We start from the raw sequence: 24,885 nt of genomic DNA, 5'->3' as shown, positions 1-24,885 counted from the left end.
TGGGTACCTTAGAACTTATATTAAGCTTCAATACTTTATTTATGTCAAAAATTAATTTATTATTTCACTTCAGTTTAAACTGCATGAAAATTTACTTGTCACTTGGCTCAGAGAAATTGTCCAACAGAGTAATTCCTTTGGGTGAAAATGAGGCAAGAAGCACGTGTTCTGGTCTCTGTTGACGAGCTGCTTCTGAGTCACGCAGGGGTGCATGCTGCCCCCCTGCTGTGGGCCCCGAAAGGCACTGGCTTTCTCCAAATTTTTGATATTTTGTGCATCGTAGATGCTTGGTGTCAACTCCGAACCTCGGAAATATGACACTATTGGTCACTTGATGGCATTTTGGGGACACCAGAACATTCTGCACGAGCGCATGCCCCTCCCCACTCCCCCAGTCCCTGCCCTCTTCTGCTTCCTTGTTCTAGTGCAGAGGCCTGTGGGCAGCATGCTCTGTCCTCTTTGATTTACCTTCTGTCCTCACCCCCTCTTTCCGTGCATCCTTAAATCAAAAGAGGGAGATCTGTTTTAAATATCTTTGCAGAAAAGAACACAGAATTCGAATAAATATACCAGACAAGCAGTTAAGAAACTGGAAATCTTGCATTGTTAATAATATAAATCTCTCCTAATCTCCTTTTGGCATTCCCTTTTGGTTGGGGCCAAAAATGCAAGTCGACAAGCACAAGAGAAAATAATGACTCCTCCTTTCATTCCCCAGTTCTGTTTTTGCACAACGAGGGAAAAATCTCAAATCAAAATGACACCAAATATCACTAAATGCTCGATCTTTCAGAACAGAAAGTGTAATAAACACGCTCTCGATCTTGGGCACACACTCTTTTGAAAGTTCTTTTCACCTTCGAATAAAATCTCGTGCAGCAGTCATTCCGGGAAGGGGAGCTGAAAGCTTTCTATTTGGGTGCAGAAATTTGTGTAAAGAACAGAAGCTACAAAGGCTGGAGGAGAATGATGGGCTTCGGGCTGTGAAGGTCACGTACGCCGCCGCGGCTGTCATCTTCCCGCAAATCCTGGCCATTCTCCCCCTCCCCAGGCTGGCCAGCAGCCTTTTGTGGAGTGTCCACTAAATAAAGGCATCCGAACAAGAACTTTCGTCCGGGGCCCGGCCTGTGCTGGTCTCCAACCTCACACCCCATGACCCGCCATCGCCCCTAACCCCCTGAAGGCCCCCAGCTTGTTCCACCTCAGTGCCTCTCCCCGCTCTGTTCGTTAGCATCAAACGGGCAGCTTTTTGTTTTTCATTCTGGCATCTTTTTATAAACCTGCTTTTTGAGTAATGCTTCTTTCAATTAATCGATTTCTGTATTGAAGGGACATCACATAGCACATTACATGTCTCCACCGTGCGTCGTCGAGAATTCACGCCAGCCTAGATGCATTCAGTTCTTTACAAAGTCCCCATCTCCAGACTGCACTCCAGAACTCAGCACCTCCAGGGATGGCACCCAGCCCGGTGTGCTTCCAAGCCCCCCAGGTCATTGGGAGGGGTGACAAGTAGCCCAGCTCCCGCAGGGCTGGTGTCTGCCTGCGAGGCACTTTCAACGGGCCTCCTGTTCTCGGCACTCTGTGGGCCCTCCGGCAGCGAGCCTGCCAGCTTGAAAGGGCACGATCAGGCCTTGTTGTTTCAACTTCTGCTACTCAAAGTGTGGGCCACAGACCAGCAGCAGCAGCAGCACCCAGGGGCATGTTAGAAATTCAGCTTCTCACAAGTCTGAACCCAGACCTGCTTCAGAAAGAGTATTTTGAGAAGGTCTCCTGGGGTTCTGTATGCATGTAAAGTTTGAGAAGCATGTGTTCAAAGGCCCAAAGTGGCTATAGCTTGAGGGTGATGATTGTCAATCCTCAAAAGGCCATATAAATAAATAAATAAATATTGCCTAAATTATAAACAAATAGACATTTAACAAATGTGTGTATGCATTTTTACTGGATGGCACCATCACCCACCTTCTGGGCTGCTCTTTGACCTGTAGCTAGTCCTCCTGCCTAAGAAAGTCTTCTCCAAATGTTTGCTGGGAACGCGGTTGGCTGTCGATAGCCACGGAGCCCCTGCCAGCTGCCTCCCTGTCCGCGCAGCCTGGACACCCGCCTCAGATCTCGCACTGGGGCCAGCCGCCCAGACCTCACACTTCTCATCATTATGGGGTGAGGGGACTGGAGCGAGGCTGCTGCACAGCGTGCATGGGCATTGTCTGGGCATGTCTCCCTTTCCCTAAGAATAGACAAAGAAAGGCCAGATTCTTGGCATTTATCTGCACTCAGCATGCCTGAAAACCACATAAAAATAACCTCCATCAACCATGCTTTAAGTATACAATTTATATATTTTTAAATGCCATCTGAAAGCTGAAATTTGGCCTGTCAGGATTGGTGGTTTTGCAGTATGTTTTCTACCCTTTCTGGAGGGCGCCCAGTCGAGGCAGCTGACAGGGGCCTGGCCCTAGGAACGCGGCCATGTCTGTCTTCTGTCGCTTGCCCAGGGAAGGGGAGTGAGTTTATAGTCTGCTACGACATGATATACTGTGGGGACACACCACGTGTTGGTTCCAATTAGAACTTACACCTTGATGACAGAAATGGAGAGGAAAATCAAGCCCAATCCTACGATAGGAGGAGCAAGAATACAAAATGCCACCTGCTGACACAACTCGAATAGTTTTGTTCAGTCATGGCTCTGACGGCTTCCGGGCAGGATGTCTCACTTGAACCAGGATGCAGCCTGATACTGAATGGCACAGAGGTGGATTTTAAAAAGAGAGGCTTGAAGGGATGGTCCAATTCAAAATTCTTCCCGGCTCTGCAGGAAACGGGTTTCACTGACTTTCACAGCAATACACACATAATGACCAGGAAAGAAGGCCCGAGCATTGAGGAATTCCTTTTGACCACATTTCTCTAAATAATATATTTTTAAACAATGTGAAACAGCTTGAAATGAAAACGAATACATCAAATTCAACATCACTATAAAGGACATGCATTATTTCTAAGACACCACTGAATGAGACAGACCGTTATTTTGTATACAGGACTGAGAAAGAAAGAACGCCAGGAATTCAATTAGGTTGGGCCATGGATGAGATTCATCTCCACTTCGAGGGATGAAACGGGGGTGGGGGCGTGGGGGGGAGATGTGTCTTAGAGTTGCTGGAATTCAGTCGGTCCAAACACAGCACAACACTTCCACGACAGACTGACGACGACTTTGCCTGTCACAGACTGAAGGCCTAGTGTCGTGTGAGTGACACCAGCCCTGTTAATGATGCAGTAGCACCCCTTTAAATGACCCCGCCCCCCAGCCCCATACACTCTGCCTCTGCAGCAATGGTCGAGACTAAGCCCCTGACTCGTAGGAAACACGGTGCTCCTCCTTTGGGGTGACAACGGGTCACACACAGCCTCCAGGATGGCTTGATTTTACTCACTGAGGCTCTGGCTGCATATGGAGCCCAGACCACATTCATGTGAGAAGGATGCGAGTTATAAAGAGCAGGCGAGGCAAGAGGGTGCATGGGTTGTTCTGAGGCCCGGCTCAGGGTTTGGTAAAGCTACACAAGTAAGACGCATCCGGGGGCCCCTCAGCACAGACAGCACTCAGGATTCTGGAGGCAGATTTGCTAATGCAGCTCCTAGTCACTCTCTTGAACTTCTTGCCAGTGGTTTAGCGCTTTTGTCCCCTGGTATACACAGTCAAAAGGACTTTGTGGGGTTAGAGAAAGCGGAAGTGACTCAGAAAAGTCTCATCAGGAAGTTTCTACAGCACTAACGGGATTGGTAGACCGAAGAATTTTCTGGTTAGGTGGACCAAGCAGATTTGCCAGAACGTTGCCCAAATTCCACTTCACGTGCCCCTGCACGGGGCTCTGTAAACCTTTCTGATTCTTTAGCATAGAAACAGAAGCTCCTCCACATGATTTTAGAAGATGGAAAAGCTGGTGTACTCACGATGATTGGGAGGCCTTTCTGCGGAGCAAATAGTCCACCACGTCGGGGTCCGTCTCTAACAGGCTGATCAGCACCTCATTCTGGAGATCTGGGGGAACCTGCAAGGCCAAATGCCAAACTGTCAGAAAGAGGCAAACTACGATCACTGGTGACTCTACACCAGCACAAAACGGAGCCTCACAAGCCAGGAGGACAGTGATTGCTCGGTTAACACCTAATCTACACCAACTGCGCAGCCAGCTGAATTTTTAGGAGAAACCAGACAATCAGGAAATGAACCAAATTCAAAGCCAAGCGTCGCCCTCCTAGGATTCAGCCCAGTCACTCGAATGCTTCTGTGGCTCAGGCTAGATTTTTTTTGTGTGGCTGTGAGTAAGCAAAATGTCAGGGTTAAGAGGAATAGTCTCCATAATTTATTGTCCAAATGGAGTCACGTTCTAGAGCTCATATTTATAATCATGCCAAAACGACAGGCTCCCCTCACAACCCCCTGGGGCCATCCTGACACATGTGGTGGGTTGATGTGGACATGCCACTGAGTCAGACTGTGGGTGTTTGTGTCCTTGCTCCACTACTGGCTCTGGGACCTTTAGCCAAGACCTACCCCTTCTAGGTCTCAGTTTCCGCATCTGTAAAATGGAGTAATGACAGTACTCACCCCAAAGGTATTTTTTTTAAAGATTTATTTATTTATTTATGCATACAAGAGCTGGGGTATAGGCCAGAGATGCGGGGGGTGAGAGGATTCACGAGAGACAGAGCAGGGAACAGAACAGGCAGACGGACTGAAATCCACTGCTGAGGGGAGCAGTGGGGAGACAGGAGAGGTCTGCTGCACCCTGTGGGTTTCTCTCTGGCCAGCTGGGGATGGAACTCGTGCTGCAGAGGCAGATGGCTTCCTAGTGTGGTGCTTAACCCCTGCGCCACCAGGGAGGCCCACAAAGGGTTTCCGTAGTGATTAAATGACCTATTATATGCTGAGAACCTAGAAAGTACCAGGCAGATACTAAGCACTCGAAGAAGACATGCTGGCATTTACGGATGTCGCCTTCTTGCCCAAAGTCTGCCTCTGGTTGAGGAACACTGTAAAGGTGACTGGCTGCAGCTGTCACAGGAACGGTGGATGAGCTCGCCAGTGTTTTCTAGCCTCATCCACAGAGCATTAGAAAATGGTCTTGGGACCCTACATCACTCGTGTGGAAACGTTCTACAAGCAAAGGCTCAACTCTGCCCTCGGGGTTGTCTGCTCGGTTAGAAGCTGGGAGCTCAACCCAAGGCCACTCCAACAGTGGAGAGTAAATTAGTTTTCAGTCAGATTCTCTTGCACGTGGGCTCAGACAAGACTCTTACACTCGGTGGGGACAAGACATCAGAGGATAAGTGGCTGGTGGAAGAATTTTCTTCCTGCCTCTTGCAGAACTCAATTCTTCTTGAGTGCTGAGAAGCTGGAAGCAATTTTATTAATAAAAACAGGGCTGAGAAAGCAGCACAATGCTTTCCTTCTCTCATAAATCTGTTCCTCCTCCTTCGTCCTGAATCTTCATTGATGACACTGCCAAGCCCTCCACACCAGCTCGCAATCTGGGTTGCATTCAGGTGTCTCTGTGTCCTCTCCCCGCCCTGGTCAGTCACATCTACTTGGCGCCATCTTCCTGATGCCTGTTATTTCTTTCCTCTCTCTTCCATTCCAACAGCAGCGCCAAGCTTGAGCCCTCTCTTTACCCCTCTGCACGGGCCATCTGGTGGTGATTACCAGCCTCCATGTCTCTCTACCTCTAACAGTTATACCCCAACTTCCCTCTGGAGAACCAACTGCCCCCCAACCCTTAGCTCTTGCTCGATTGCTGCAATCCACATTTGCAGTCCACTCCCCCAGCAGCTGTCCCCACATACTGCCCGCTTCTGCACTGCTGCACTTCTCACCCCGGCCTGCTCCCCCTTCATTCCTTCATTCATTACACAGCTCAGCAGTGAGCGCTCGCTGCATGCCAGACAGTGGATGCTGGGATTCAGCTACAAAACGGACAAGCATGCTCGTCCCTGTGAGGCTGACGATGAATATGGGAAGACTGGCATTAACCAATAACCAAAGAAGACACCGAAAGGGAGAGGAACAACGCCAGCAAGTGCAATGGAGAATGTGGGCGGCTGGGCAGGGGGATGGTTGCAGATGCAATTTTAAACAGGATGGCCAGGTGATAGAGAAACTGGCATGTGAGCAGAGAACCGAAGTCCATGAAAGAGCTGGAGAAAATCATTCCAGCTAGAAGGAAGAAAAAGGCAGGAAGATCTCAAGTCAGGACCAGGGAAGAGGCCAGGGAGGAGGGGGGTGAGCTGAAGGAAGCAAGCGGGTGAGGTGGCCAAGGCTGATGTTGCAGAGGGGTCAGGTGGCAGCGAGGACCACCGCTCTCGGTCTGAGTGGGTGGGTTCCCACTGGCGAGTTTGAGCAGAAGACTAACATGAAATGGCCTCACGCTGGCGGCTGTGTTGAGAGCAGATTGCAGGGAAGTGAGGGGTGAGGCGGGGAGGGCAGAGAGGGGCTGCAGACACAGCCAGAAGAGAGATGGCCAGTGTGAAGCCAGGACGGGGAGCTGGCGAGGTCTCTGGCATCCTGGAGACGGTGAAGATAAAGATGAGAGCATTAATGGGTTGGCTGAGGCGGGATGAGAAGCAAAGACGGCTTTGGCATTTGGGGCCTAGGCAACTGGGAGGATGGGGGTGTTGACTGGCTTGGAGAGGGAACAGGGGCGAGACAGGCTGGGGGTCAAAATTAGGAGTGTGGCTTTGACCTGATAAGGGGGAGAGGCCTGCGGGACACCCACATGAAGGAGTGATATAGCAGGCAATGGAGAATAAGGAACTGGGGTTCGGGGAGAGGCTTGGGTTGCACAGAGACATTCGGGAGCTTCCTAGAGATGGCAGGCAAAGCCCTGTGGCCAAATGCAACGGCCTGGGGATGAGACTGGAAGGCGAAGAGAAGGGGCCAGACTATCAGGTCAAGGCTGAGTCCATCTATTCTCTTACTTTATTGAAGAAATTAAACAAATAAAAAGACTGATCATTACTACTGTCATTTTTGCAAACAACATAACCCAGTAGCTGTGCACTATTAGATCAATTTCTCAAAGCGTACTACCTAAAGGTACGTATGAGAAAGAGAACGCATGAAAAAGTGAACGGAAGAGCAAAAAAAAAAAAATCTATATCCTGAACTCTTTTTAAATGAAATTTCCATGAGCAAATTAGGAAAAGTATTTGTATTTTCATCCAGTTAGTTTAATTTAAAAATGTCTATGCTTAGACATGTAATAAAAAATTTTGCTCCAGGCACCAATCCATTCCCACTGGAGAGTAAACAGTGGCGCGCGTGTCCTCTGCAGGGTGCAAGATCACAAGGGCGATTCTCTGAGAGGAGATGGTGTGTCTAATGACAGATGATTAACGTGCACACATTATCAGAGTAGGTAACAGGAAGTATCATTCTTTAAAAAGTGACTTCCCATAAAATTTGGTTAAGCTATTTTGCAATTCCGAGTTTTCACTCATTCAACTAGACTTGATTCCCCACCAGTTATATCATGGTTGAGGTTTATTTTATGTCGCATACGTGACTCTTTCTTGGTAACAAATGCAAATAGAAAGTATCAGGGCTATAAATCTATCTATAGTTTCCTTTTAAAAGACCCACGATACCAGTCTGGCTTGCAGACGCTATTTACAAACAAGTGAAAGGACCTAGTTAAGAAAAGTGGATCCAAGTATTGCCGGAAGGACAGATAATATTTTCCTAAGGATCACGTATGTCAGCCGGACTACGGTGGGCATAATCCATTCTTTTGATTCATTTATTTACTAGCCTATCTCGTTACAACATGACTTAAATAAAAATTCTTGTGATAAAACCACATTCTTTAAAAGAAGGAATGGTTCAGAAAATTGGGACCAGTGGGGAAGTGAGGGTGGAGAATGTGAAAGGCTGCCTGGAACCGACTTGGAATATTCACCCAAAGGCATCCAGCGCTGTCCTCCCGGTGAGTCCTCTAATCTTTGTCCATATTTGCACATTTCATTTCCTACTATTTAATAACAATTTCAAACTGCTGGCTCAGTTCAACTGGATGAACATTCATTTTCTATTAATTTAGATACTTGGTGGGGAAACAAAAGTCAAGGGAATGAGGTGAGAGGCAACAGCGGCCTAAGAGGGGATGCACACGGCGGCCGTTCCCATGAACATTCCTGTTCGAGCCTTAGGATGGGGTCAAAACAATGTCTCGCTAAGAGTTGCTAGCCCCTGAGGTCCTGTTTGGGTTTGCTGTTGAGCATTAACGTCAACTTGGACACATCAACCCTTCTCATGAGCATTCTGTTCCTGCATCTGAAAACCCAGGCACATCCGACCTGCCCCCTCTGCCTCCAGCAAGGTGCCACAGGGATCCGCAGAGTGAACAGACGAAAATACCTTACCAGCCACAATGACGTTTAGAAGACAAGACTGTTTGTTAGAAACAGACAAAATAATTAATAAATCAAATACTTAAAAGCAAAAGTAAAAGCCAAGAACACGGAGATGGACAATATTCACTCTGAGATCTTCTCCCTGACTGGCAGCTCCCACCTCACTCTCTTACCCTGTAGACTCGCGAAGAAACTCCTCGTCCTCCCCTTCCTTTGACACTTCCAGCAGGTGGCTAAGCTGTGGGCTCACCTCTGCATATGTCCCTGCTCCTGCCACCCCCGGCCCCGGATTTCTAGTTAGTTTGTGACCTTTAGCCCCTCGGCTGCCACGGTCCTGAGCCAGGCTCTATGAGCTCCTCCCATCTGGTTCCTTACTTCTGCCAGACTCAGGGCCATGGGCTGGTCACCACATCACCGGCAGGCAGAGATTACTGGCCTGGTCCACCCGAACTGGCACGGGCATCTTCGGTTGTAGTTCTTTGTGGGCTCCGAAGCTCCGGCAAGATCCTGGCCAAGGTACCCTGAGGCCCGTCTTGTAGGAGCTTCTGGAAAGTGTTCTCCTCCATACTGAAAAGAAACACCTGAGGGGAGACATTGCTCTTCATCACGGAATGTGACGGCAGCTCCAAGGGAGACTGGAAACAACTGCAGTCTCTCACGGATGATGGCAGAACAGAGCCCCACAACGCCAGTGAGCTGCCCGAACTGTGCCCTTCTTGACTTTTTATCACATGAGATAAAAAATTCTGACGTTTGCAGCGACCTGCAGTTGGTTTTTCTTCTCCATGCGGATGAAACTCTTACCTACACATCCATAACCCTTCGCCCATTTACCTAGGCTGGCTCCACGCCATCACATCTGTGCTCTTCCAGAACACAAGTGAGGGGGGAGTTTTCCACCCAACGAATGCTGAAGAAATGGTGGAATGACTACAAATCACTGAATTAACTACATCATAGCAGTCGTACCCTAGGCAATCATTCAAGGTTTCATTTTTAATCTGATAGGGTAGATTTTAATTATGACAGTTTTATTTCTCATATGTGCAGTGTTTACATTTTTTTCTCTGAGTTGTCACTGAAGACAACTCAGGATTCTTGGCCTTCGGGGGATGCTTTCGTGGCCTCTGCCTACACGTTCTTCTCTACGTCTCAGGAGTACCAATGTCGTGCTCTGGCTATTCATTTCTCGCATTGGAAAATACATTTCCTACCCCAACTGGGGATCATCAGAGATTTTCTAACATGCTCTTGAACTATGTTCCCATCAGCTACAATGACAAACTTCAGAGATGAAAAGTATGACTCAATCATCCAACAAATCCATATTCTATATTCTATACTCTATATTCATCCAACAAATCTGTGTTCTACATTCTTCTGGGATTTTATATGTAAGGGAGTGAAGTCGAAGGGGTTGGATGGTGAAAAGCGCGCACTCTCTTGATAAGCAAGTGATTCTGCACGTTTAAAGGAAGAAACAAAAGCCATCCCCAAAGCCTTCTTCACTTACAGTTTATTGTTTCACATCACAGTCTCTACTGGGTTTTAGTCAACTCTTTAGTCACTTTAGACATTTTCTGAGGGGACCATTATGGCCGTGTTTATCCGGAGACTCAGCTCCTTCGGTTTTCGCGTGTTCCTTCAAAGCATAACGCTATTTCGAAAATCAAAAGAACTTTGGACTCTCCTGCCTCAGAGAAAAAAATGTAAACACTGCACATATGAGAAATAAAACTGTCATAATTAAAATCTACCCTATCAGATTAAAAATGAAACCTTGAATGATTGCCTAGGGTACGACTGCTATGATGTAGTTTATTCCAGAAACCACGGAGAGGGAAAAGTGGTTTGTGTTTTCTCCATTTACTAAGTCACCATAACAAACCGCCCGGGGCATCTGGAGCCATCGCTGGGACCCAGCCCTCCCGTACTTGTCCCTGGCGCTCACACCCACCCACCACTTCGCTCTGGACCAAAAAGGATGCTTTGGCATTGAACATTCCCCAGCAAAAGTAAATATTACTGGGATTCATGATGACAGTTTTGTGCATTAACAAACACACTGAAAGCAATCACTTTGGCTGTTTATGGGAACAAAAGCTCCAAAATGGGCAGGCCTAGCCTGGAGTCTTTTGTGTGGCTCTGCGGTGGTGGAGGGTTTCAAGTTATGCAGGAGGGTCTGGGCGCCTTGGGAGGGTCAGAAGGCATTCGTTTCAAGAAGTCTTTCTCAAGGGCCTGATACAGGCCCTGCAGTGCTTCTGGCAACTGGACACGTGAGTAAGCAAATGCAGCAAAAGAGCCCGGGCCTCCTGGCGCGGAGCTGGGAGCTGGCTCCGGTCAGGAAGGAAGAGGAAAAGGGATGAGTCTTTGTTCTGTGGCAATAGGTGAAGGGAAGCGGCGACAGCTTAGGTGTAATAGACACTGTCCCGTCCCCTGGATGTGTCGCCAGTGGTCCCCGGGTCCTGCCACCACTCCCAGGGAGCAGCGCGCAGGCTCCAGGAACACACACAGGCGCGTCCGCCGCCCGCTGGCCTGAACAGCAAGCGTGGGCAGCGTCGTGATGAGCCCAGAGATGCTCTCCATTTCCCAACTGGCTAAAAGATCCTTCTTCTTCTCCCCCCGATGGACTCCACCGCCAAGGGGTCACATTAAAGCATCTCACCGTTCATGTGGGGTGGCTGCCCCGCCTGGGCCCGTGGCCCGGGCTTGATCCTGGTGAAATGCTGGCGAGTGTGGATAAGCCGACGATGTCCGTAACGGCAACGGCCAGCCTGACTCTGGCATGTGGACAGTGGTTACTTCAAAAAGAATGGCTCTCTCACAAAGGAAACCAAGAGCAGCTCTGCATCTCTGGTGTGCCGGCGGGGGTGCTCTGCGCTGCTGTCTGATGGCCCAAGCGACCGCTTGACTCCTTTGGATTTGGCATGCACGAGCGGCTTGGAGAAAATGCAATTTGTGTGGGGAATGAAGAAAACACAAGGCAAAGCTTGGCCTCCCGGCCTGGAATCCTCACGAAGGCCTCTGACCCTTGCTCCCAGCAGTTCTCCCTCGAAATTTCCCACGCGCGTTTCGCAGGCCCCGCCCATGCTGACCAACCAGCGGGTGGGAACCGGCGCGCGTTCCCACGTCTCTGCCCGGGATGTCTCGGCAGCCTATCAGGGGGCCTTCTCTGCTGTCCCCTTCTCCAAACGAGAAACCCTCGTCGGCAGCAGATATTTGCCTGCAGGAACCTGCTGGCAGCTTCCTCCACTTTGCTTAGGAACTCTTATTCATCCCCAAAGAGTTTCTCCTGGAACCCCGCCCCCCTCAGTGCCTCAGTTCCAGAAGCCACCAGGCGGCGAGCGAGCATGGTGCTCGTGGTTGAATGGTGACGGGTTCTGCTCACTAGGACACCAGTGACGGCAAGTGGACAGGAAAGGTTCTTCTCTTTCATGACCTGCATTCCTGGAGACTATCCCTTTATGTTTTAAAACTTTTTTCTCAAGCTTTATTCCTTTGCCAACCACTTACATAGCTAGATAATGCTTGGAGGACCCCTATGTAGGGGCATATGCTTCCCTCACCCCCCACTAAGCTCCCAGCCAATATCCTATTCCTTTCCTTGCCCTGCCCCCTCCAGCTTTCAGGGGCTCTAAGGGGTGCGGGCAGAGAACCAGGAGCAAAGAAGCAACAGAAATGCTACTGCCCTACAGCACACGGCTGCAGTGTTCATTCCACGATTTACTGAGCTCACGTTTTCTGCCAAGTACTTTAGAGGTGCTGTGGGTGTCCGTGAAAAAAAACCAAAAACAAAAATTCCCTGTCTTCATAAAGTTTGCATCCTGCTAAGTTTCAAGAAGCATAATAAATCTACATGGCAGGCGGCAAGGTGAGAAGCACTGTGGAAAGAAGACAAGACGAGCAGGGGGATGAAGTAGGAGAACGTGTGTGCGGGAGCAGGTGACAGTGTCACTCAGCGTGGTCACAAAGGTGTCACCGGAGGGGCTTGGGGAGGGCAGGCACCTTATCCATTTTACGTAATAATAGCAGCAATCTCTTTTCCAAAGTGCCTACTATATGTCAACTCCTATCCCAAGTGCCCAAAAATGTCATTTCTAATTCTCAAAATCATCCTGTAAAGTAGCTAGCTGCCCCCGACCCCACATCAAGAAAATGAACGCTTAGGAAAGTGACACCTGAGGCCAAGGCCATACAGCAAATACATGGTTGAACGGGGATTTGAATTCTGGGAGCCCGCTCTAGAGCACATGGTCTTTCCACCATCTTGAATGTTTTCCTACGCTGGCTTTTCAAGATATGGTTGGGAAACTACTGGAATAACCTGGAGGTAGTCCTCAGAAAGTGCAGATGCCGGGGCCCCAACCCAGTGCCACTCAAGCTGATCGTCAGGAGTGCAGCCCAGGAATCTGAATGTCTGACAAATCTCTTTGCAAATCTGTGCGCTCAAGTTTGGGAGCTCCTCTTACAAGCTGCTGCCAGGGTCTTTGCACAAGTGATCGTGACAGCAGTTATCATGGCCTGTCCCCGGCTTTAGGAGGTCCAGACCGGCACCTGAGAAGCAAATGACCACTGCAAAGGCCTGGGCTGGCCAGTCTCGCGACCGCGTGTCGGCCTCAGAATGGAGGCACTTCGTGCATAGGGTGGGAAAAAGCCAGATTCCTCTCTCTGCCCTTTCCCATTAACTCAGATCCTGGCCACTTGGGAGAGGCGTCCTCACCCTCAGGAAATGAAGGACATTCTAGCACTCAGAACAAACTTGGGCTTCTGCCAGGTCTCTGTGGGTTTTTATAGCCTTCCCCGCAGCTCTTCTGCGGAATCACTGCCTCCAGGGTGCACTCTTGTCTCCAAGGACAAACTCAGCCACCTTTTCTAATGAGTCTTCCTTTCTCATGCCGTGGGAAGCCATGTTTCCCTTCCGAGCTGATGAACCCTTCCAGGGCTCGTGAAACGGCAGGCTCGTTAGCTTCTTCAGCCATCAGGGACTGTCTAGCTTCATCTTCCTTGTTTGGAATTATTGCACTAATTCCGAGCACTTCTTTTTTTTTTCAACTTTTTTATTGCACAGTAAATAATACAATTCCTGGACCACACTTTAAAGATTCACAGGTTGACAGACCATACATTACAGTCCAACTAAGGCAAAAAAGGATAAACAAGAAACCACAGTAATTCTGAACACTTCTTAAAACATCTCTCTCTCTTGAATTCTTGTCCACTGCACAGAACCAGCCTTACTAAGAAGCCACCGGCTCTGATCTAAACCAATTCGATTCTGAAATTCTAAATACACCAAGAGAATCCACAGAATTATGAAATAAATGATCTTCTGTGCATCATGGAAAGAAAGAGCTGGCATCAGTGCTAGGGCCGAGAACCACGCAGATTTTAGGAAGAGCGGGGATGTTGGTTATTACTCATTCTAACCTAGTCCTTTGATAAGGCAAGAAACAGAAGCCTAAGGGGAGCTCAGAAGCTAGTGTGCAGCAAACTGGGACTGCAGCGACCACCAGGTGGTTGTGAGCCAGTTGTCTTTTTCTTGACCCAAGTTGGGGGATCTTTATCCCACTTCACTGTCCTTCCCTCGATACATAGAGATATAATTTCCATCATCGAAGGAGATCAAGGATGCTTAACGGTGAACTTGCTCTGTAAAAGGTATCTTTAATTCTCCTATGCCCAGACCTTTCTGTTGGTATAAAGAGTAAGGAGTGGAAGTATGGAAATCAGATGTCACAGAACCACCACTGAGTCCTTCATGAGCTAACGAGTTCACCCGATATTTCCGTTGTCTCTCCCACATGCCAGGCACGGCGCAATGCAGCGAGGAGGGCAGCTGGGAAGGTTCGTCCTGTCATGGAGCTTCCCCTCGAGTGGAGATATGCACCACAGACAAGAGGAATCAGAGAAACCCCACATTATGGTAGGAGGTGAGTGCTATGGGGAAAAAGCAGGAAAGGGAGCGCGGGTGTGAGTGTGAGTGTGTGTGTGTGTGTGTGTGTGTGTGTGTGTGTGTGTGTGAGGGTGGTGGGAGGGGCTCTATTTTAGACAAGGTGGCCAGGAAAGGTCTCAAGAGAAGTAAAGAGCACAAGTGGGGGGCACAAAGGCAGGCCAGAATCAGCCTCCACAGAGAACAGCAAACCCAGGTCAGGCTTGGAGAATGTAGGCCGGCGGCGGGAGCCGGGAGGAGAAGGCCGCCACGCAAAAGGCAGTGCCTGTACTTCCGGGGGCCAGGGAGAGAGCTGTTACCTGAGGGGGAGAGAAATGCCTGCAGGTTTGTGCTTTCACATGAAGAACCTGCTTAGGACACAGAATTTAGAGAACAGAATTGAGTAAGACTGATGAGAGGTAGTAGTTAAAAAAAAATGCGGAGAGCATGAAATAACACCAAGACTACTCGGCACAACGATATGTGACTTCAGACTTGATGAAGAGGTGAGTAAGTTCAGCCACCTCCTTCGTCCTGATGAGCATGTGGGCCAAGGTGGGCCATGAACACAGAGGCCCCGAGTGGAGCCAGATGCCCTTCTACCTCAGTGGGCTTTCACTCAGGTAGCAGAGCCGCTTGCTCTTCCTCCTGGGCATCCCGTGGGAATCCACTTTCCAGCATCCCTTGAAGGCAAGTGTGCCTTATGGCTGAGTTCTGGCCCCCGGACTTGCTGGACATAAAAGATGCTCTTTCTAGATTTGCCCCACAAAATCCTAAAGGGTGGCACAGTTTCAGATGCAAATAGCTGGAGTCCCTGAACCACCAGCCGGCAGGCTGTCCGCCAGACATCTGATTAGACTGTCAACAGGCCCTTTCTGTCTACAGCGCTGAATTGCTGAGACTTGACACAACTCTTGTCTTTTTGCCCAGTTAATATATTAATTAGCATTTGCATAGAATTTTACACTTTGCAGAATGCATTCACATATCAGATTGGGAACCAGCCTGGAAAATGGGTCTTATTTTTATTTTTCTCATTTCACAGAAGCTGAAATTATGCTTATTGAGTATTGAATGACGCGGTTATAATCACATAGGTAAGACATAGAAGGCAAAGATTCTAAACCAAATTTACCAAACATAATTGCTATAAGACCAGCATGGAAACAAATCAAAGGCAAGGTACTTGAAAAGTGCAGATAAAATATTAAGGAGATTCAAAATGGGGATCTAGCACACTTGACAAGCCTGAAAGCTCTAATGGAACCAGTCTGTTTTATGGTGAGTGTCTGCAAAAATGACAAGAGACAGAGGAGGAGACACACAGAGAAAGTTCCTGTAAATTCTGACATGGAATATGGGTGGTGAGCAGAAATGAAAGAGAGTTGGCATTTGTTCTGATGTTTCAAGGGAAGTTGGAGCAAGCAATGCAGTTTTCTGAAGGAAAACAGGAACTGGTAATTCAATACAAATCAAAAAAAATATTTATTGAGTGCCTGCCAGATGGAGGGCCTTCCAAAAGTGTACAGAGGATACAGAGAGGAGATAACAAGGACACGAGCCCATGTTTTATTAAATGCATTTATAATCCACAAGGGGAAATAGTCCTAATGATGGTAATACAATGTTGAGTAATACACACATCAATAAACAATAATGGGGTTCAAGGGACAGAGAAGTGACATGGGAAAAGGACATGAGAAGGACACGGGGAGGATGGGTGAGGTTTCATGCAGGAGGGAAAGAAAACATGAAGCTTGACCTTGGAGGAGGGGTCATCACTGAGGATGGCTATGAGTTCACCACGTCACATGGAATGCCCAAAAGAAAGGTTTTGGCCATATTTTGGTCAAGGGCGCTGCTCTATTAATAATTAAATGACTCTGAGACATGACTGTTGTTTAGGGGAGAACAAGATGAAATTGATAATTTGGATACTTTGTCTAGATGTGGATCATGAACTCACAGTGACATCATAGTTAGGGACATTTCTGTTCCTATTGAAACGCTTGGCTTTCACTGAATTAGGTCAACGAGCATTGTGTGTGTGTGTGTGTGTGTGCGTGTGTGTGTGTGTGAATTTCATTATCCCACCAAGAGGCCATTAAGCGGCAGTTGACGAGACTCCTGTCACGCAGGAAGGGCCACCTACCATGAACAGTGCTTCGTAATTCTCGATCATCTTCTGCACCACGGCGATGATGGCTGTGCTCTCCTCTGCCCGGGCGGAACTCTGCACCGAGAATTCTTTGTCTGATGACTTCTGCTTGTGCAGCAGGTTGGGTCCAAATATGGTGGCCAAGTTCAGAGATGTCATTTTGTTCCCAGTGACCTGTAGAAGAGAACACAAGAATGGTTATTTTTGCTCTTCATAATGCTGGGTGGTTCCATAACCGATGGAAACTTTTCCCGCTCCTTTTGGTTTTCTGCAAGGATCACATCATCTCTTTTAGATAGATGAAGAAAATCACCATTTCCCATTCGCTTTTGTATCTTGGATTGAAGGGCTTAACTCACCAGTCATCTCAACAGCATATGAGTAGATTTTTCCAACTCTAAGTTATTTATGGTGAAGGTGGTATGATAGGAACTTTCTATCCTGTAGGCTCTTAAAAAAAATTGATGTCTAGCCATCCAAGCAGCCATCCATCCACCTCTTCCCCATCTATCCTGTCACCCATCACTCCATCAGCACCTACCACAGGCTAGACATTTCTCATGGATTATAATTATCTGAAAAAATTTCCAATAACGACTACAACTCAGTCCTTCTCTTCAAGGGTTCACATTCTGAGGGAAAATAAACCTCAGTTACAAGTAGTGAGAACAGAACACGAAGCCGTCCATTCTGGAGGCCCCCAGGGACACTCTAAAGAGGTGGCATTATTTGCACAAAAACTCGCAGGGAGGAAAAGAGTTTGCTAGGCTGCAAAGCAGAGCTGTGGGGCTGGGGGCAATTTCACAGTGGCGGGAACACATCTGCAAGAACTGAAACGTGTAAAATGCAAGAAGGTGTCCTAGGAAACTCACTGTCCACAGGCTTCTCCAGGAAAGATGGTGAGGGCCCGGCGGGAATCTCTGCCACGTGTCCTCTGTGAGGCAAAATTGCCCCTGGTTGAGAACCACTGGCATAGGCTGATTTTTATTTCTCTTGCCAATATTAGTCGCAAATCTAGGAATGTCTGGAAAAGTACTGCACGAGGCTGCTGGGCGGGGATTCTCTGCCTGGGAAAATCGGCCTCGTCTCTGACAAGAACCTGGGTGCACCACACAGATTTCAAGAGTTCTGATCCACAGTTGAGACAAAGCCTCCTGAGCCCCACCCTCGTCCTGGGGAGCCCAGCATGGGCCATGGGGTGCATTATATTTAGAAGGTGAGGCAGTTTTCAGGTTTGTGACCGAGTGAAATGATTTCACTCGGCGGTAAACACTGGGGAAGATAAAGACGGTGCCCTTGGTGTCTGACTGTTCAGATATTATTTTTCTCTGTTTTATACGAAACTTGACCAGTTCTCATTTAATTTTTCATTTCTTTTCCTGGAGATGCAGGGCTCAGGATAAAATCCAGTAGGTGTTGTTTTCAAAATCCTCCCCTTAGCGCACACCGGGGCGTGGGGCGCTTCCCCGGGCCCTCTCCAAGCACTGTCAGGGTTTTCTCGTTTTCACAACATGAACAAATAGAAGATTTTGTTTTCTTTCAAAGGAATGTTAAGTACAAGGACAATCCAGAACTCTGTTTCCGCTCTCCCCTCCTCCTGCTGCTATTCTGGGAAGGGAACCCAATCTGCCGTCCAGTTGCCCAGAGCCCCCCGCGGCAGGCCACGCTGCTGTGTTGGGCTGAGGCGTTTCTGTTGGTGTTTGGACCCGGAACGGAGACTTGCTCCCAGACGGCTCCCGCCCTTGCTCCCGCGCTCCGGCCCAGAGCGCTGCCCAGGTGACGGAAGGCGCACGGGCCAGTCGTGGCTGAGCTGTCAGCCAGCCAATGCCAGGCAGAGTTTGATCTCGGCCTAACAAGCAGCCTGATCTTTTATGAGCAGTTGAGCACGGACAGGTGCTGCCCGCGGGGCTCCCACAGCGTCCTCCATTCCTCCTCACGCTAAGCTCACGCAGCAGCTGCACTTCTTGTCTCACAGGTGAGGGAAGCCATGGCGGAGCCCGCACGCAGCAGGTGGTGCAGCTGAGAAGCCAAGGAGCCCTGTGCTCGTCCTCAACACCCCGCGCCCCACTGTGGACCCTCGCTTGGCCCCCCCTGTCCTCCTCGCTTGGGGAAACAGGAAAAGGAGCTTTAAAGCCCGGGGGGCACCAGGTGAGGAGAGCGAGGCCTGGTGGTGCCTGGATTCCGAGCCCACCTCCCCTTGCCTGGAGGCAGACCCCTCTTCCGAGCTCGGGGTCATGGCTCTCTGGGGCTGGGCCACCACTTCTGTTTTTTTGCCTCACAGTCTCTTTGAAGAACTGGAGGTCAACTATGGCTCTCTCACTCCAAACATGCATATTCCTACCACATTTGCCATGCAATGCAGGGGGGGTGGTTCTTGGGCAACCTGTAAAACCACTGCTCAAGAGGTTCCAATTACATTCCTGCAGTATTCTTTCTAGAAGAAATGAAATCTTTCTTACATTTGCAAATTTCTCTTTTCCCCTAAGGAGCAAAGCAAATAGCAAATGAAACAAAATGGAACAAAACAAAACAAACACAAGATAGCAAAACACCACAATTTGATAAAATACCATTTTTTCCCCAAGAAAAGCAGTGATTGACTAGTCAACAATTTCTCTCATGCCCTTCTTTTAGGCATCTTTAGTTAATGATGCACTAAATTTTAAGCACCTAGTAGACAGGAAATAATTATATTCATTTTATGGAGGAAGAAGTTCAGCTCCCCCTCCCCCAACACTGTTTTCCTTTCTCTTCCTCTGTTTTACCACAAGGTCACACAGCAAGGCGCTGGCAGAACCCATAAGCCTTTGAACTTCTCGGGACTCCGGCTTGCCTCGCCTCTCTGTAGCCATCCCTAACAACCACCCAACAAAGAGAACACATCTAGCATCGACTAATAAACAGGTCTGAGAAAAAGCTGAAAACTGTTTTGTTCCTTCACTCTATTTTCTGATTGGATTTTTGCATCCCTACACTCTGCCCATGCTGTCTTCTGTCTGTACCTGCTTAAGCCAAACCAATTAAAATAACAACAAATCAAAAAACCTCTCTCATTCCTGTCCCTCTACTATTCTCTTCTAGAAGGGATATTAGCTAACTCCCAACCCTACGCTGTGGTTATCGTTCCATTTGCTCAATTCTTACACACTCTTTGAGGTGAAGCCATTTCTAACTTTTCTGGGCTGTGTTCATCCTATCTTCTCGAAAGTTCTACAGTGACTCCACACTGCGTGCCCTAATTCTCTATTTGCCTTTGTGCCCTCACCTCCTCCATCTCCTAGATGCCACCACATCCCAGGAACAATAATTAGAACATTCCTGAAGAATACTCACTCGTTTGGAGGAACTCGGGGTAGGCATTCAGGACGTACATGCTTTAATTGCCAAGGCCATTCTTACACAGGAACACTTAGGTGAATTGCTGCTCTCCATATTGCTATACATACAAAAGTCTCCTCACGCACTCTCTTCCTGTCTAATCAATCCACAGCATGGATTGTATCGCCCTAGTGGAATCTTTCTGTAAGAGTGCAGAAGTTCTGCTATCCCAAAATATATTTTTGGCAAAAGGTTGATTTCACGGGAGGGGCTCTGAGCGCTGGGTAGAGGTCGCTTTTGAAAAACACCTTTACAGGAACACTTTTGTAAGGATCTCTAATGGAAGACCCAACCTGGTCTCTTTGCAGTGGAGAGGGCAGAACTTATCTGCATGCCTGTGTCTCCTGTGCCTCCCCTGCTAGCCTCCCTAAATGACCTTCCCCTTATCCCCGCAGCCTCCCGAGTCCTAGCTCAGCTGTTTAAGATGGGGTCTGAAGCCACATGGTTGAGTTGCTCAAGTCCTGCTGGGTCTCCGCGAGACCATTAAACATCCTTTGCCTTTTTCTCTTATCAATCTGTCTGATGCTTGTTTGATTATTGCCAGCTTCCAAGAATCCAGGGAGTATGGGATGACTTCTTTTGCACCCTGACACTTCCAAAGACTCATGGCTGAAAAGATTCAGCCCCCCTGGCCCTTACAAGGCATCAGTATCCTATGAACAAAGCCAATTCCCCGTCGTACATCACCAGTATTTCCTCACTTGGTAACCTTCACTTCTGTCAAGACGGCTGTGTGGTTTTTTGCTTTCCTGGAGCTTCTGCCACTTCATGGAAGCTATTTCTAGCTATTGGGAAGGTGGAAGCTTTTGGGATAAACTGAGTTAATAAGATGCAGCAGCTAAGTTAAAGCAGCAGCCAGAGTGACAAGGACAGCAGTCTCCGCCCACCTCCATCACGCTGTTGTTTTATGACAGAAGCACCTCTGCTGCTCATTGTCCTCTTCACAAATGGAAATTTGCAGCCTTGCGTAAAGCACCATCCTGGAAAATGGCAGCCTTATTCAAGAAGTGCCCTTGAAACATACAGGGAGGGGAATGGCCTAAGCTCTCTTGCGAGCTGTCCCTCTGGGGAAACCCGCTTTCATCACTACTCTTCCCACACACACAAGTCGGGACAGGGGAGGTGTCATTTCCTCCAGGTGAAATGTGACCAGACGGGCAGTTGGCCCTTTTAGAACACGAAGAAGGAAGAGTCACGGGGGGGGGGGGGGGGGGGGAAGCAGCCGAGGGTGCGTACCTCGTGCCCGTCCTTGCTGACGTTGTCTTCGGCGTGCCTGGCCACGATGGAGAGGAACTGGAGCAGGCGGTGGAGGGTGTCGCAATTGCAGGGAGGTAGCAGGTAGATGAGGAGCTGCAAGGTGCCCAGCTGCTCCTCTGGCTCCAGCACTAGGCAAGGCAAGAGAGGGGCTCGCGGTTAGTAACTGGGGAACTCGCCTCTTCAAGCTCTGAGGAGAGCCCCACTCTCAGCTGTCTTCAGAAAGGGGTTCTCAAGGCAGGTCATATCACATTTCCGCGCCCACCCTCCCACCTCTGTAGCTGTTGGGCTGCGGGGGATGACGAGGAAGGAGGAAGTTAGACCTGGGAGCTGCGCCATCTAGAGGCGGCGTCGGAGCCGGGCAGAGCGCCCGGGCTCCCTGACTCATGGCTTCAAGGATTGCAGCCTTTCATTCTTGGAAAATACTTGGTAACAAGAATGGAAATGGGGAACGTGCTAAAATTTGAGTTACTAACAGATTTGAGGCTCTTTTCCTGAGCAATAAACACACACGGGATAGACTTTTCGTGGGCAAGAACCGAGACACGGCACAACGGCTGCGTCTTCTCTCTTCCGTGACCCTATTGCAATCCTGGCATCACAGGAAGCGCTATCTGGAGGCTGACAGGGCTGTGGCGTACTCTCCGTTCCCTTGCGCTCTTCTCTCCCCTCCCCAGGAGCTGTATCTACAGCTCTGAGGCAGCCACATCGACAGCCCTGCCTCGGGTGATGGCTTCTGCGGCCCGCTCCAGGCCCTGCGGCCTGCCTCCCTGTCTCACCCGGGGGGCCCAGGGCCCTCGCCTTTCTTGTCCTAGAAATTCAAAGTCATATTTAGGCACCGACTCACTGAGAACCCTCTAAATTACTCGAAAGCAGCCATTTATAGCGCTTTCTACTCTGCTGGGGTCACTTGACAGCCTCCCGGGTCCTCTTGGTGACTTCACTCATTTTATTGCAAATTTCTTCTTGCTAACTCTCCCCAGGGTAAACCTCAGACAGTTCTCCAAATCAGCCCACTCATTAGAGCCCAACAAATAAGGACCGAAAAGTCGTGGGGAAACACCAGCGCAGGGTTCTGCGGAGGCAGGGACCCCAGGAGGCCGAGCCCCGCCAGAGGCCACGGTACGCACGGAGCGTGTTGATGAAGGCCGTGTACAGCTCCCTGGTTAGAAGGGGGTCCGGCATGTCCCTCAGGAACTCCTTCAACAAGGCAGCCACGTCATGAACGCTGTGCTCTTCCTCCAGAGAGACGTCAACCCCACGGTCAAATTCCTCACGTAACTGGAAAGAGAAAGGTTTGAGCGGAAGTCACAACCGCCCGCAGCCTCAGGGCCCACCCAAGAAGTGCGGGGACCCAGCATGCAGTGGGCAGCAGTGGGAAGCTGTGCAGACCCTGTGGAGACGCAAACACACCTCGCCTCCATCCACAGAAGCTCTGCACCCCCCCCCCAGCATATATGAACGTGTTCATGTATATGTTTACATGTGTGATTAAATAAGCCTCCGCGGGTTTCCTGTGAATGATGCAAGCAAGGGGCTGGATGACGACCTCCAGAATGCTGGAAGAGCTCAGGGGTTAGGTCAACTGTAAATGTGGGAGGGGGCACCAAATCTGTTATAGAGCAGTTTTGCGTGTCAGCAATCCTACCGCACTGGAATTTTGACATTTTACAGAAATACTCAACAAGAAAGCAAAGAGGTTTTCCTGCAAACAGTGAAATTTAAAGGCCCGATAAACCATTTGTGACTGTGGCTCAATAGATGACAATGACTAAAAGGCACCTCAGACTTGCTCAAATAGCCTTATGAACAATTCCCAGGATTCCCTGCCTCTATCATCATACTTTGCCTAGTAGCATTCACAGCAACAGGAAACCACAACAGCATGAAGAGGGGCATCCTAACTCTACACCCTACCTTCATCGCTGGCAGCCCAACTGCTCTTATCGTTCTCTGCTGTAGAAGCAATTAGGTGTGTTTACGAATCTACTCTATACAACAAGCTTCTAGAAGAGTCTACTTGGTGGATCATTCATTCATCCTTTTATTCCAAAGACACTTTCTGAGTCCCAGGCCTTGGTCCAGGTTCTCCAAGATGGTGGTGAATAAAGAGGCAAGGGCCTTGCCCATGCCCAGCTACGAGGCTGAAAGGAGCTGGCGATCACCTGGTATTCTCACAAGTGACTACCTCTTCATTTCGTGACTGCTGTTTTGCGGAACAACAGGGGCTGCTATGACTGGATAGAGTGGTGAACTGGAACTTATTTCATACTAGAAATCCAGTAGCCATCAATTACATTTTCATTGGATAATCAAATAAATTTCCATGCAAAGGTTTCCCCCTTGCTGGATATAGATAAAACTGACACGTTGGAGCTGACACGCACCGCCTCTACCTGAGGAGAAGAGCCACGACCCCCTGGATGGCTCACTGACTCAGCAGCTCATGGTTTCCATCAACACCACTCCTACTGGGAACCATCCAGGACACCATGTTGCTTTTCTGAGTCCCCACACATGTGGGAGAATGGACAGTGCAAAGAGCTTGCTCCAAAGGATGTTCTCTTGAATGCATCACTGGTTAAAGGGTGTGTGTGATCTTGAACGAAGTTCCTGGATCACTCTATGCCTTGCAAGAAGTAGGTAAAAGGGGGACTCATGCTGGCGGGCAGCTTCGGTGAGGTATTGTTGGTGAAAATAGCCTGCACTCCTACACAGGCGAGAGGCCTTAGAAATGCTACCACACTATCTTCCTTCCTGCAAGCCTTCTTGTGAAATGTTAGATGCTGTTCAATAGTCTCCGGTGTGACTATTAAAAATAAAAACCAAGCAACCCAACAGAAAATAGACTTCTCTCGAAGCCCGTGTTATCTGGACAAAAAGGCTATATGAGCAGATTTTTTTTTCAGTTTGTTTCAATCATAGGAGCAACTGTCATTCCTTCAGCTTCATCCCAACTAACAACTATTTTCATTTTTTAAGTTGAGTTCCTTACTTTCTTCTGTTCAATCCATGAGGGAAAAGAACATTTTAATTTTCTTTCAGCCCACAAATGAATTCCTTTCTCAAAGGATAGTTTGCTGTTAACGAAGTCACCACTCACACAGGCACCTGGCCAGGTCAAGGCACCTATTCCTGAAGGTCTCATGTCAAACTTCTGTTGCAAGAATGTTGCCAGGGCTGACAGAAACTAGGGGAGACAGTCTACAGGAAAAAATAAATTGGGGGGTCAATACTTCCATGGAAACTTCCTAAGAGTTATTTGAGGAAGCAAAGCTATAAAATTGCATCTTATAGGCAGAGGCTGGTAACGGAATGAATCACCCGGCATTTGAGTGACGGTGCTATGCAGTTGTCTCTGATATCCTCACACTCTCTGATTCTCCTGCTGTTACAGTTTCAAGAGCAGGTTTATAAGTTATCTTGTATGGCTGTAAACAACATGGAAAGCCCCAGACAGTTTGCTACCAAATGTTTGATCCTAACTCTACCACAACTTTTTGAGCTTCTGAGTTGTGCCTTTGACTCTTGGGATTCAATTATACTATAACTGGTTGAAGGGTACAGAAAAGATATTCAGACATGAATCTGCATAAGCTGGAACGCTACACAATGTGATGCAATTGAAAATTTAGTGAACGGCCAATGCAATCTTCACTTTCCACTTACTTGTCTCACTCTCTTTTTTGAGCTTCCAACTCGGAATATTCCCACTGTTTGGAGGCCTGCAAATAAACAAACAAAG

The 24,885-nt window shown here is 48.6% G+C and overlaps 1 protein-coding gene across 5 annotated transcripts in view; it reads right to left on the bottom strand.

Annotated features, from left to right (window-relative positions):
* ARHGAP6 (Rho GTPase activating protein 6) overlaps window positions 1-24,885 on the bottom strand; it is a 408,409-nt gene that overhangs the window by 12,157 nt on the left and 371,367 nt on the right. For all 5 annotated transcript variants that reach the window (XM_054695857.1, XM_054695855.1, XM_054695856.1 and 2 more), the window contains exons 6-10: window positions 24,810-24,865; window positions 22,271-22,421; window positions 21,123-21,271; window positions 16,503-16,682; window positions 3,964-4,061 (exon numbers count right to left, since the gene is read on the bottom strand). In XM_054695857.1, coding sequence (XP_054551832.1) covers window positions 3,964-4,061; window positions 16,503-16,682; window positions 21,123-21,271; window positions 22,271-22,421; window positions 24,810-24,865 — 634 coding nt within the window. The remainder of the gene's footprint in view (window positions 1-3,963; window positions 4,062-16,502; window positions 16,683-21,122; window positions 21,272-22,270; window positions 22,422-24,809; window positions 24,866-24,885) is intronic.

The sequence above is a fragment of the Talpa occidentalis genome, unplaced genomic scaffold (genome assembly GCF_014898055.3).
Source record: "Talpa occidentalis isolate TD23 unplaced genomic scaffold, MPIMG_talOcc4v2.1 talOcc4.15, whole genome shotgun sequence".
NCBI classification, from domain to species: domain Eukaryota; kingdom Metazoa; phylum Chordata; class Mammalia; order Eulipotyphla; family Talpidae; genus Talpa; species Talpa occidentalis.
This window is presented reverse-complemented; position numbering and strand designations above follow the sequence as displayed.